The 14,176-nt window shown below is 40.0% G+C and overlaps 1 protein-coding gene across 1 annotated transcript in view; it reads left to right on the forward strand.

Moving 5' to 3' along the window:
• CFAP54 (cilia and flagella associated protein 54) overlaps positions 1-14,176 on the forward strand; it is a 123,303-nt gene that overhangs the window by 36,448 nt on the left and 72,679 nt on the right. Inside the window, 5 exon segments of the mRNA XM_068401872.1 lie at positions 6,366-6,458; positions 8,888-9,073; positions 10,079-10,221; positions 12,829-12,976; positions 13,977-14,132. Of these exon segments, the coding sequence (XP_068257973.1) occupies positions 6,366-6,458; positions 8,888-9,073; positions 10,079-10,221; positions 12,829-12,976; positions 13,977-14,132 (726 nt within the window).

Below are 14,176 nucleotides of genomic sequence, written 5' to 3' on the forward strand. Positions count from 1 at the left end.
CATGTTCCTTGGTGCTTCTGTTGTATAACACTTATTTATTCTACTTGTCAAAAGCTCATTCTCTTGCTTAGGGGCTGACATACTCCTAGTCACCCTCTGAAGAGATGCAAGGCTGTTGCATCATATGATGCAAGAAAGTACCACACTGAAGCCCGTGTTAATGAAGTGCTGAAGTGCCATAGTTCAGGTGGAAAAATCTGCCTTCTGTTGAACATGTAGAATCACAGATCTATTCATATCATAAGGGATTTTAGGAGAGGTTACATTTTCTTTAACACTTGCTTGCAGGCACTCAAGAGCTCCTGGTAAGTCCCCTGAAGTGACCTCTTGTCCAGGAAGAATAAGCCCAGCACTCTCAGCCTCTTCTTGCAGGGCTAGTGCTCCAGCTCACAACCCTCTTGGTGGTCTTCTGCTGTAATCACTCTAGTTGTTCAACATTTGTTGTTAGAATGATGGGGGGCAGGAGGGAAACTGGCTGTGGTATCTAGATGTAGTCTAGTGAGTGCTGAGCAGAGGGGGATAATCAATCTCCTAACTGTACTTCTGTTAATACAGTTCAATATGCTTTTAGGCTGCTTTGCTGCATAGCATAAAGCTAGCTCATGTTCAGCTTGCTGTCTAACGTGACCCCCAGATCCTTGTAGCGCTGCTCCCCAGCCCATCAGTTCCCAGCCTGTATCCTTGCAAGGGATTCTTCCTTCCCAAGTGCAAGACTGCATTTGTCATTGTTAAATTTCATGAGGTTCCTGTTGGCCCGTTCCTCTGGGCTCTCTAGGTCCCTCTGAATAGCAATTCTGCTCTTAACGATAGCAACTGTTTCCTTCAATTTGGCATCATCTGCAAACCTGGTGAGTGTGCGCTCACTTTTTCTTCAGGTCGTTGCTGAAATTATTAAACAGGACAGGTCCCAGGATAGTGCCCTGCAGTGCACTTGTTACCACCCTCCTGGTAGAGTACGAACTGTTAACAACTAGTCTCTGAGTCTGACCTTCCAGCCATTGTTTTACCCATTTATCTGTTCACACCCCCATACTGTATCATCCTAACTTGGATATAAGAATACCGTGAGACAGTGTTGAAAAAAGTGCCTTGCTAAGGCCGAGGTAAATGACATCTACTCCTTTCCCCTCCTCTGCATATCAAGGAATTTTGTCATAGAGGCCAATCAATCATGGTGGTCAGCCATGATTTGCCCTTGGTAAATCCATGATGACTGTTCCAAATCACCTTATTCTTCTTCATATGCCCAGAAAGGGTTCAAACAGGCCAAAGTGCGAAAAATTCATTAGCTACAGTTTTCTTGAGAGGGAAATTTTCGTAGTGATTTTGCAAGCTTCTTCAAAATAACGATGTGTATAAACCCAGTAGAAACTCAAATCTTAATAGTGGTAAGAATGTTTCTGTGAACAGTTGTTTTATAACGTGCAGTTTTATTGCAGTTGGATTAGTGAATTTCAAAGAAATTAATTAGGGAAATGTTCTTCCTTTTTTTCCCTAATGAACTTAAAATTAAAATAGTTCTTTAAAATCTGGCAGTTCGTCTGTTTTAGTAAGTGTTAATACTTCATTTTGTTCGATACAGGAGAGTGAAGGTAACATAACTGTCACCAGGCGTGACAGTGATACATGGGAAAGGTTTATGTCGTAGGGGCAAAAGGGTTCTGGGACAGGAATTAGCAGGGCTCATTCGGAGAGCTTTAAACTAGATTCGAAGGGGGATGGGGTGGTAGCTGGGCTTGCACCACTGGGGCAATGCTCTAGTGTTGAGGTAGACCAGGAGGCCCCCCCATCCCCCTGGGGTGAAATCAGGGGGTGAATCTGGGATGAAATCGGTGTGCCCAGCTCGCTCCCTGAAATGCCTGTACACCAATGCACGCAGCATGGGGAATAAGCAGGAGGAGTTAGAAATCCGTGTTCGGTCGGGGGGCTATGATCTAGTGGCAATTACAGAGACTTGGTGGGACGCCTCGCATGACTGGAATGTGGTCATGGATGGCTATGTCCTGTTCAGGAAAGACAGGCCGCTAAGGAGAGGTGGTGGAGTTGCTCTTTATGTGAGTGAGCAGCTAGAATGTATTGAGTTCTGTCCAGAGGCAGATCAGGAGAGAGTTGAGAGTTTGTGGGTGCGAATTAAGGGGCAGGCTGGCAGGGGTGATACTGTTGTGGGTGTCTATTACAGGCCACCGGATCAGGATGAGGAGGGTGATGAGGCCTTCTACAGGCAGCTGAGAGCAGTCTCGCAATTACAGGGCCTGGTTGTCATGGGGGATTTCAACTACCCTGATATTTGCTGGGAGGCCTACTCAGCCAGCCATCCTCAGTCCAGGAGGTTCCTGCAGTGCATTGATGATAACTTTCTGATGCAAATGGTGGATGAGCCAACTAGGAGAGGAGCGCTGCTGGATCTGATCCTCACTAACAAGGAGGGTCTGGTTGAAGAGGTGAAGGTTGAGGGCAGCCTTGGTTGTAGCGACCATGAGATGGTAGAGTTCAGGATCTCATGTGGCAGGAACAGAATAGCTAGCAGAATCACAACCCTGAACTTCAGGAGGGCCAACTTTGGCCTTTTCAAGCAATTGCTAGGGGAAATCCCATGGGACAGGGTACTAGAAGGTAAGGGGGCCCAAGATAGTTGGTTAGCGTTCAAGGACTGCTTCTTCCGAGATCAAGATCAGAGCATCCCAACAGGTAGGAAGTCAAGGAAGGGTACCAGGAGACCTGCATGGTTGAACAGGGAACTGCTGGGCAAACTCAAGTGGAAGAAGAAGGTGTACAGATCGTGGAAGGAGGGGCTGGCCACTTGGGAGGAATATAAGTCTGTTGTCAGAGGATGTAGGGAGGCAACTAGGAAAGCTAAGGCCTCCTTGGAATTAAACCTTGCAAGAGAGGTCATGGACAACAGAAAGGGCTTCTTCAAATACATTGCAGGTAAAACCAACACTAGAGGCAATGTAGGCCCACTGATGAATGAGGTGGGGGCCCTGGAGACAGAGGATAAAAAGAAGGCGGAGTTACTGAATGCCTTCTTTGCCTCTGTCTATACTGTTGGAGGCTGTCCTGAGGAGCCCTGGACCCCTGCGGCCTCAGAAGAAGTCAGGATAGAGGAGGAATCTGTCTTGGTTGATGAGGGCTGGGTCAGGGACCAATTAAGCAACCTGGATGTCCATAAATCCATGGGCCCTGATGGGATGCACCCGCGGGTGCTGAGGGAGCTGGCGGAAGTCATTGCTAGGCCACTCTCCATCATCTTTGCTAAGTCGTGGGCAACGGGAGAGGTGCCTGAGGACTGGAGGAAAGCGAATGTCACTCCAGTCTTCAAAAAGGGCAGGAAGGAGGACCCAGGTAACTATAGACCGGTCAGCCTCACCTCCATCCCCGGAAAGGTGATGGAGCAACTTGTTCTTGGTGCTGTCTCTAGGCACATCAAGGATAGGGGGATCATTAGGGGCACTCAGCATGGCTTCACCAACGGGAAGTCTTGCTCAACCAACTTGGTAGCCTTTTATGAGGATGTTACCTGGTGGATAGATGATGGTAAAGCTGTGGATGTGGTCTATCTCGATTTCAGTAAAGCGTTTGACATGGTCTCCCACAGCATCCTCGCAGCTAAACTGAGGAAGTGTGGTCTGGATGATCGGGTAGTGAGGTGGATTGTAAACTGGCTGAAGGAAAGAAGCCAGAGAGTAGTGGTCAGCGGGACAGAGTCCAGTTGGAGGTCTGTGTCTAGCGGAGTTCCGCAAGGATCGGTTCTGGGACCAGTTCTATTCAATATATTCATTAATGACTTGGATGAGGGATTAGAGTGTGCTGTCAGCAAGTTCGCTGATGACACAAAACTGGGAGGAATGGCTGAGATGCCGGAAGGCTGCGCAGCCATTCAGAGAGACCTGGACAGGCTGGAGAGTTGGGCGGGGAGAAATTTAATGAAATATAACAAGGGCAAGTGTAGAGTCCTGCATCTGGGCAAGAACAACCCCATGTACCAGTACAAGTTGGGGACAGAGCTGTTGGAGACCAGCGTAGGGGAAAGGGACCTGGGGGTCCTAGTGGACAACAGGATGACCATGAGCCAGCAGTGTGCCCTTGTGGCCAAGAAGGCCAATGGCATCCTGGGGTGTATTAGAAGGGGTGTGGTCAGCAGGTCACGAGAGGTTCTCCTCCCCCTCTACTCTGCCCTGGTGAGGCCGCATCTGGAGTATTGTGTCCAGTTCTGGGCCCCTCAGTTCAAGAAGGACAGGGAACTGCTAGAGAGAGTCCAGCGCAGAGCCACGAAGATGATTAAGGGAGTGGAACATCTCCCTTATGAGGAGAGGCTGAGGGAGCTGGGTCTCTTTAGCTTAGAGAAGAGGAGACTGAGGGGTGACCTCATTAATGTTTATAAATATGTAAAGGGCAAGTGTCAAGAGGATGGAGCCAGGCTCTTCTCAGTGACATCCCTTGACAGGACAAGGGGCAATGGGTGCAAGCTGGAGCACAGGAGGTTCCACTTAAATTTGAGGAAAAACTTCTTTACTGTAAGGGTGACTGAACACTGGAACAGGCTGCCCAGAGAGGTTGTGGAGTCTCCTTCTCTGGAGACATTCAAAACCCGCCTGGACGCGTTCTTGTGTGATATGGTCTAGGCAATCCTGCCCCGGCAGGGGGATTGGACTAGATGATCTTTCGAGGTCCCTTCCAATCCCTAACATTCTGTGTGATTCTGTGTGTGTGTGTGATATTGGGCCACTAGATGGTGCAATGAGATTATTATTCTTATAATTTGAGCACAGCTATTCTAGAATAATTTTTTTCCTAAAGATACGAATAGCTGTTGAATGGACATGAAAGGTATTTTTTAGGAAGAACTTATTAACTGGAAATGGATACTTAGGATTTAATTAGACATACATAGTTCTTGTAGTTGAAGTAAAAGTATCTCTAAAATTTCCTGATCTTAAAGTTGCTTATTTGCTGAAAATAATCACAGAATCACAGAATCACAGAATGTTAGGGATTGGAAGCGACCTCGAAAGATCATCTAGTCCAATCCCCCTGCCGGGGCAGGATTGCCTAGACCATATCACACAGGAACACGTCCAGTCGGGTTTTGAATGTCTCCAGAGAAGGAGACTCCACAACCTCTCTGGGCAGCCTGTTCCAGAGTTCAGTCACCCTCACCGTAAAGAAGTTTTTCCTCATATTTAAGTGGCACCTCCTGTGTTCCAGCTTGCACCCATTGCCCCTTGTCCTGCCAATGGATGTCACTGAGAAGAGCGTGGCTCCATCCTCTTGACACTTGCCCTTTACATATTTATAAACATTAATGAGGTCACCCCTCAGTCTCCTCTTCTCCAAGCTAAAGAGACCCAGCTCCCTCAGCCTCTCCTCATAAGGGAGATGTTCCACTCCCTTAATCATCTTCGTGGCTCTGTGCTAGACTCTCTCTAGCAGTTCCCTGTCCTTCTTGAACTGAGGGGCCCAGAACTCGACACAATACTCCAGATGCGGCCTCACCCTATTTCACTATCTCCTTCTGAAAAACAGTCAGGATTCATTGCAAGACAAATCATGTGTACTACAAGAAAAACAAACATTTTAGGTGTTCAGAATTTTTATATGTTGAAAGATGATCTCATCTGCCAAACCTCAGGTCTGTTTAAATGTCTACTGAAAGGAAATAGACTTAGTACAGTTTCTAGTAGAAGAAGTTTAATGCAAGAGAACTTCATCAGATGCATAACTTACTGAAATCCATCTGCTCAGTTCTTCAGAGGAGAAATCAAAATCAGTTTCCGTGTTCGATCTCACTGGACATGACTGAGCACTGATCCAGGAATGCATGCTCACGTTCTTCCTTGGTTAAAGATGATGCTCAATGAGATTATCAGCAGCTTGATGGCATTAAAAAACCATTGATTTCAATAGGAACTAAGTCTATGGCTTGTTTAGAAAATATTACTGCATTACTTCATATCTGCATTTCTATTGCCTGCTTTTAAGCATCTGTCCTCAAGTACTTTGCTGAATCAGAACCTGATGTCAACTTGAGAAGAATACCATTGCAAGGATCAAATAAGAGGTTGAGACGACTTAAAATCTACAGGATGACCTATATAGTTTATGCTTTGGGATAGATTTGAGGTAGAGGGTAGCTCAAGGTAGGAGCCAGGATAATAGAGAGTCATCTGCTTTTATTGCCATTGTAGTATATCTAGTTCTCCAGCTAAATCGATTGATTATTTTTTCTAGTGCAGTTAGTCTATTCATTTTTATAACTAAGTTCTTTTTTTCAGAGACTGTTTTTACAAAATTTGCACCTTCTACATTAGACAAAATTTGGAAATACTATTATGTATCCACTCATCTCGTTTTCATTTTCTTCAAAGGTTTCGTGGTACAGTATTTTTGGCTGTGTAGCAGGAGGAAGTAATATGAAAGTAAGGTTAAATGACAATAAACTCCCAAATGCAGGAGAAGAGGTAAGACAGAGGTAAAACTCCTTCAGGTCATTCTTTCTTCCTTTAAAAAACCTAACTTTCCAAATGTATACTCTGACATCTTTTTTTTTAATCAGGTAACTGGCCAAGCCTTTGACAAACCTTTTGATCTTTATTTTAAGCAACTGAAATTTTCCTAGGCTGAAGACATACCAAAAAACAAAAGAAATTCTAGAAACATTTTTTGAGTGATGAGTTAAATGATTCAAAAGCTTCATGTTAGAGAAGTCTCTGCCCCTTCTGTTATATCTCTGTTTTTTGAGAGACTTCTAAGAAATACAAAGGAAAATAACGTATATGATGTATTTATAAAATGTATCCCAGACACTACTCTTTCCAGGGATTCAAAAAAAAGAGAAATTCTAAACAGATACATAATTTAATATTTTTCTTAACTGTGTAACTTCTGTCAGCTGTTTCTTCTTAACACAACCTTACTTTACTGAATTCTGTGAACGTGATAACAACTCCTTCAATAACCTGCGTATTCAGACATGATTGTCTTCTAGGTTCATGCTCTTTCCCTTTCATGCTATGAACATGTGGTATGACATCATCCCACACATCTTTGATTACTTATGAGAGATCATGTGACTGTGTTGGTACTCTTTTATATTATTTCTTCACTACAAATTAATGTTTTATTTTCTGAATTTGTTTTGGGTTTTTTTGTTTTGTGTTAGTGTAGGTTTTTTCCTTTGGATCACACTCTGATGTGATCTGAGAGAGTTCTGTTTTTCATTCACTTATGCATGCTATTGCATTGTCCACCTGAATGAAGACCATGATCCATCCAAATACTCTGCATTTTGGGTTTTAAGAAAGGGGCAAAAAAGCTTCAGCACATCCTCTTCAGCAAATTTTACTGTCGTCTCAGACCTGAGTGATCACTTTTATATCTGTAAATCTTCATGAAAAGAAAAAACGAAGTTTTATGTTCATTGCAGGGCAGGTCTCTGTTTTTCATTGTGACAGGAGAATGATCTCAAGCTCTTTTGCCCAGTGTTTCAAGCTTTCCTGGTTTTGTGAGCAAGCTCTATACTAATACTGATAGACTTGTCTTTGGTGATGGAGAGGAAATCTTTCCCTTTGCACCTGTTCCCCTTATCTCCTCCCCAAAAAGGAAGGTATATAAAAAGAGAAGGTGTGTGTAGCTACTGGCAATAGAGGCTTTGATGTTATTCTTGATATTCTTCTTGTCAAATCCCGAGAATCAAACTTCCTGCAATGTCCAGTGAGCTAGTTTCAATATACTATCCTGCTCCAGGTGAATTAAATGTTTAATTGGAGACTTTCACCCCACTGCTAGCTGTTCTTTCTGTGAACTTGCTGCAATCCATGCAAGCCACTGACTGTCTTACCTCTGGCAGGCACTAGAGATGCACAGGCCTGAGGTTAACCATATGCCTCAGCAGTGGAACTTCTGGTTACTTTAGGATATGCTTTTGCAAAATGCTGATCTGAAGACAAAGTCACTGTCTGCCTGCTCCGTGGAAAAGGTTTAGAATTCTTGGTGGTGGAATTATCTATCAATTTATCAACATGAAAAAACTTGCTCTAAAGGGATACTACAGACTGTCTGAGACTAGTTTCTGTCTGCTGGTTCAGGATTGAGCCCCAGCATTTGAAGGGATTTCTGTTGTTCAAAGGTCTCCTGATGAAGGCCAGACAGTATTTGAATAAGAGCACTGTGCGAATGCTACATTAAGGTGATCTTGTTTCTCAGGTTGTGCTTCAGTCACTGTGTCAGTTGTTTGTTGTTTCAAGATGCTGAAACTTTCCTTTGTGTAAGTTGTCCTGGTTATGGAGGGGAAGGTAGAAAAGCATATTAGGAGTGAGCTGTGATGTTGAAGTGCAGGTGGACAATTACTTGAAGAAAAATGAAGAGAAGATCTTGAAAATACATTGTTTATGTACACATTCACAAATTCCAAAGTCCTGTTAATGGTGTTGAGAGGATCTGAGACGTCCTCTGCTCATATCTAATACATGCATGTGGCATGTACGGAGAAGAGCCACATGCTGTTTCTCTGGAAGCACAGTTCAGGGCTATAATGTTTCCAGCTCAATGACTGCAAGCGTGCACGCTCATGGTATGAATGTGTAAATGGACAGAAATGTCTTAGAGAAACTCCAGATCCTGGTACTTAACTGTTCTCTTAGGTTATGTGCTCTGTATACTCAACTGAATTCCAGAGAAAACTGATACTTTTTTTCCTGTCATTTCATTGTTTTCTCATTGTCTTCAAGAACCTAATAATACGTGGAAACATGACATGTCTGTTAATCTAGGTTGTACTTTGATTGTATCCAAGACCATTAAATAATTTATTTAACAATAAAAGTTTAGAATTTGAGATTTGTTTTTGATATGTACAGTGGGTGTAACTAGAAAATATTTTCATTGATAGATACCAGCTGATGGGAAAAGCCTCTTGGAAATACAAGGCTTAGATCCCAATGAGAAATACATATTTGCAGTCGCAGCATATACTTCTGATGGAAAACTTATTGGTGATGCCATTGGGGAAACAACTAAGCCAATCCTTGCTTATCCACCCCTTTCTGCTACTACTGTTAGAGCCTATATAACTCAGGTAAGGTTGGAGTCTTTGATAACAAACACACACTTTACTTTGATTGTAATTACTTGTTTTCTCTGGTAGCTCTAAAACTTGTTCTGGTAAAAACTCAAGACTTTCTAGCCAAAAGCTTGATAAGCACAAATCACAATTTTAACATAACAAATGGTATATTTGAATAACTCAATTCTTAATTAAAAATGATTGGAAATTCCAGTTTAAGGGGAAAGATGTCTCTCAGCTAATTTTCTTATGCCTGTTCCCATTTTTCAGTCTTCATTTAACTTCTTTCTTCTTATTTATAATTTATTTTTTCATTTTTGTGATTGAGACCAAGTGCTAGACATCATCTTATTAGTCATGACACTATGGGATGAAAAATGTGATTGAACTTACCAGGTATCAAATCCAACCATTTTCATATTGAAATTATTTTTGTAGTGTCTTGTGGAAGACCACAAAGGCTCTGTCAGACCTTTATTATAATTTTCTGTGTTCTTAATAAAGGAAATTTAAAACAGATTGTGGCATGGAGAAAAGTGAAATTGTCTAGCCCTATTGATGAGATCATGGGGAACAGTTAGAAGATTTCCTAAAATCTTCCAGGTTTATGCCTGCTTGTGCGGCTCCATTTACATCTTGTTATCCAGAGCAGCAGGGCATTCTGAAGTATTAGCAGAAGTAAAATGAACCTAGATGAATTTATATGCCTTGAAAAACTGCAGCACAATACCTGTAAAGTATTCCACAATGGGCTGTTAGATCCTTGGTTAACACTCAAGAAACTCTTTTGCCTTCTCTGATGCTAATTCTGAAGGCAAACTAGTATTAGTAGAATCAGATTGCTACTACATATGTTTTATTAAAATATGTCAGAATATTCTTACAGAAATTGTAAATTTACATGTTGAGGGGGAGTTTTAAAACCTTTCTTTATACTATAATCATATTTGTCTTGGTTATTTGATGAACATGGAAACTTGGTAAATTTTTTTTTGGTGTTTTTTTTTTTTTTTGTAGGTAGCCTATCAGACTGGCAACTATACATTAGCCAGAAAAGCATTTTCACCAATGTGGGATTATTTTGTTTCAAATTCTTCTCCACTGCCTGCCAATGCAGCTGTTATTTCTGCAAGTAGCAATTTGACTATATCTGAAAAAAGGTAACTGGTGAAAACAAAATTAAAATAATAATTAATTATAGATGTGCACATTTTATTTTAAAGAGTACCAGGTTGTGAAATTTTGTTCAGACTTGTGAAATGAAAAACATTCTGAAAAAAAAGGTGTGAAATGTGTTATAAAAATATAGTGGTTTATAATTAGCAGAGGATTTTTGTTATTTATGGAACTGCTAGCATTTACACACCTAATTCTTTACAATGATTGTTTTCTTAAGATAATTGGGAAACTTTTATAAAGTGGCTATTAATTCTGTGTGATGCATTTTCATACGCAAAATAAGTAATATGCACTGGGTTCTTGACTTTCCAGTTAAGGGAGCAGTAAAGTTCAGAAATTGTGAAAATTTTGTCAAGAACACCACCCAAAATGGGTAAATGCTTTCTAATTTTGTTTTGGGGTGGCTATATAAATCTGCCAATAATCTTTGAGTATAATAAAGTGCTTTAGAAGATATATTTTAAAATCATTCTTTTAAAAAGAAATTTCAAATGTTCTACCATAATATTATACATTGTTCATGATAACAAAGCCCAGCTAGAAATTTTGTGGTTACATTCACTGAAATTCAATAGATCTAAATGCAAAAATAAATCAAAACTTAATTAATCCCCAGATAAAAGAAAGAGACTTGTATAAAATAATAGACATAAAATACTATAATAAAAAATAATAGTTTTAAATGTTAGTCAGCTGCTTATAATTTGATAATGCATTAACATCCAATATAAGTGAACACAAATCATCATCTTCACTCTGCAGAATTCTTTTTAGGCTAATTCTTTCATTAGGAAAGTGTTTGCAATCTTGTGTAGGAGGTATGAAGAAGTTATGCAGCATCTCGGTTTCAGTTTGACAGACTGGCTTAGTCTTGAAAACATAATGACAAGAAGCAACCTTATTGCATGTGTGTTAATAGTTCTGAATGTTTCAAGAAGTCAAGAAGAAATAAATAAAGAAAGATCTTTGTTTCAAGAAATAGATATTAGGGGGATTTCCTGAAAGTTTTGGCAGAATGCTGCCATTTCCACTTTACAGACAGAATAACTGGTAGTCAGCTATTCTGAGACATATAATGTAGCTAGCATTTTCTCTATATTGTTTTGATACACTTGCATCAGAGCCCGCGGTTTTCTCACGGTAATGCTATTTGGATGCAATCAGATAGTGTAGGCTTGTGTGTGCTTTCAATCCTGTTACAGGAGAAAGTAATGTGTCCAAGCGTACTGCTTGTTATTTGGGGCTCAGCCAGACCACTGGCGTATATCCTGTCTGTCCTTCAAGTGCCACCATGTGTCTGATACCAGGCATACAAATTGACCGAGGGTCTTGATGTTACATGCCATAAGAGCGTTGGGGATTTACAGGCAGCCTGTGGACTGCATTGATGCAGGCAGATAATCACTAGACATCCTATTTCATGAATATGTGGATGTTTTAAATCTGTCCCTGGCCTAGGCAACAAAGCAGGAATGCAAGTCTGGTCATTGTGCTTTTTTTTTGCACCTGTTTTTCATTAATCTTTTTTCCTAATCAATTCTTTTTTTTTTTTTAAACACATACAGCTCTAGAGATAACATTTGAATGAAGCTACTTTCAGATGAAGATGGAAAATGTTAAAGAGCTGTGCAAGGCAGTTTCAGGGATTTTGCTTTTCTGGCAGTTATGTCCAAGCCTAATTTTTTTTTTTTTTTTTTTTTTTTTTTTACAATTAATATAGAAGATTCTCAAAGCTGCAGTATCAGACCTGAAATAAGGCAGTTTCAGTTTTACGGATTGTAGCTAAGAAATTAGGCGGACTAGCTTGAAAGGACATAGGACTTAAAGAGACAGTAGAGGGAGCTGGAAGGAAAGGAAACTTCTTGTTTCCAGCCGGAAGCCCTGTTGGTATCTTGGTAATGTCAAGTACGCGAATGTGTCTATTTGATCCTCCGTCTTGAGTTTCAGTCTCTCTTAGGAAATACAGTCGAGGAGGAGGAAGAATTGAGTTCTTATACTTCAAAATTATAGGATTTTTCCTGTAAGAAAAATATTAAAAAAATGTATAACAAGGACAAATGCCCCCCTACCCCCAGGGAAGAAAAAAAAGTTCAACAACAAAAAAGCAGGCAGAAGAAAAGAGATTCTTTTGAGACTTGCAATACAAGACATCAGTGATGAAAAGGAGTCTGTTACTAATACTTAGTAATGGACTTCACAACTGCATGCATCATTGTCAGAATACAGAAAAACTATGTGTAAAAGGAGACAGTTAAATAAGCTGTAGCATCCCAGTTTTTGAAAGAAAGTTCAAAGTAAGTTTCACTGGATTAGATGAAACAATTAAGGAAAAGCTGTCTTAGGATAGTAGAAGGTGGACAACAATTTGAAAAGCAGTCTCATCCCTTTTATTTATTTTATGTTAGAAATGTTAAGCAATTTTTTCAATTTTATGTATAAATCTTATTTCCAGAAGTAGCTACAGTAATCGTTTTTGTCCATCATTTTAAAATTGAAGATTGCATTTTAATATAATGCAGTTTCAGGCATGTGATATCTGAAGCATCATTAACATGCTTTTACCTTTCTTTTGCTTTTTTATTTTGTAGGTTATGTTTTGAAGCTGTATCTCAGACTTCTCCTATTACCTTGCATCTCTTTCTGAGGAACATATTTGCTGTCTGTGACATTAATGTCATGGAAGGAGCACTCTTCTGTGATTCCATCTGTTCCAATGAGATACTTTATAAGGAACAGGTATGTGTGGCTTAAAATAATATACTGGATTTGAGTTTACTTTTAGATCAGCTTTATTTCATCATGGCAAGATAAATGCTGCAATATACTAATCCTACTTACAGAATGTCATTTTCTGTGAGTCACCTGGTCTTCCTTTCTGAAGTATTTTAGTAGCTGTTGGTTATTTTGCATCCTGGTGCAAAGATGGTTTCTGAATCAGTTATTGCCTAATCCAAAGCACACTGATTCCAGCTGAGAAGGTATTTTCCTTGACTTCCGTGGTGGTAGACTATAATTTAAGAAAGAAGTATAGTATAATCATTGTTATTTTTGTTCTACTAAGATGCACCTTGGATTTTTGATTTTAAACATTTCTGCTATTTAATACGTATATTTTCATTAACATTGAACTTCTAGCAGGGTTTCATGGCTTTAATATACTAAGCTTCTTTTATATTATTTCAGACTTTCTTATAGTATAATGGCATGTTAATGACACAGAAAACTTTATTTTTTTATTTGGATAGTCAGTCTTTGCCTCCTGTATTACTACATTCCTATTCCATTCTTTCTTTGCTGAAGTACTTGTCTCGTAAAAATGTGAGCAGTCGATTACTCAGTGACTTTACTGGATCTGCTCACACACACAAGGACTGCAGCAGATAACTGGAAGGGAATGGAAGGAATTGTTATCCTCCCCTTACCTACTCTGAGAGGTTAGCATGTGAAATTTCCACTCCACATAGGTTGAGGTTGTTAACCAGGCTTTGTAAATTATATGGGTAAATTCAGAGGGCACAATTAGGTCAAGAACAATAATTTCCTTTAGAATAATGAATAATGTTGCAATTGTTTAAATACTTCTAACAGGTGTCAATGTAAATTAATTATTAAAATTTTATCTTACTTGCTGCTTACACTGCTTTTTAAACTGCAATAACATCTGTTGTCTTTCACTCTCAAATGATTTAAAACAACAGAATTAATGTTTGAATCAAAATGTGTTTTTCTTTTACAGGTTGCTAGATTAGCAGAATGTGAAAGGATGACTGTGGCAATTGAACTTAGCAATTGGTTGAATGATGCAAGTTACACCCTGCAGTCTGTTGTACAATGTTATGGTCTCCTTGCTCCAATTATTTATCACAAGATTTCTTCAGTGCCAGTAGTTCAGGTGAGAGCATTTTAAGACAAAGCAGCTGGCATCCAAGTCCTGCA

This window comes from Nyctibius grandis, chromosome 5 (assembly GCF_013368605.1).
Source record: "Nyctibius grandis isolate bNycGra1 chromosome 5, bNycGra1.pri, whole genome shotgun sequence".
NCBI lineage: Eukaryota > Metazoa > Chordata > Aves > Nyctibiiformes > Nyctibiidae > Nyctibius > Nyctibius grandis.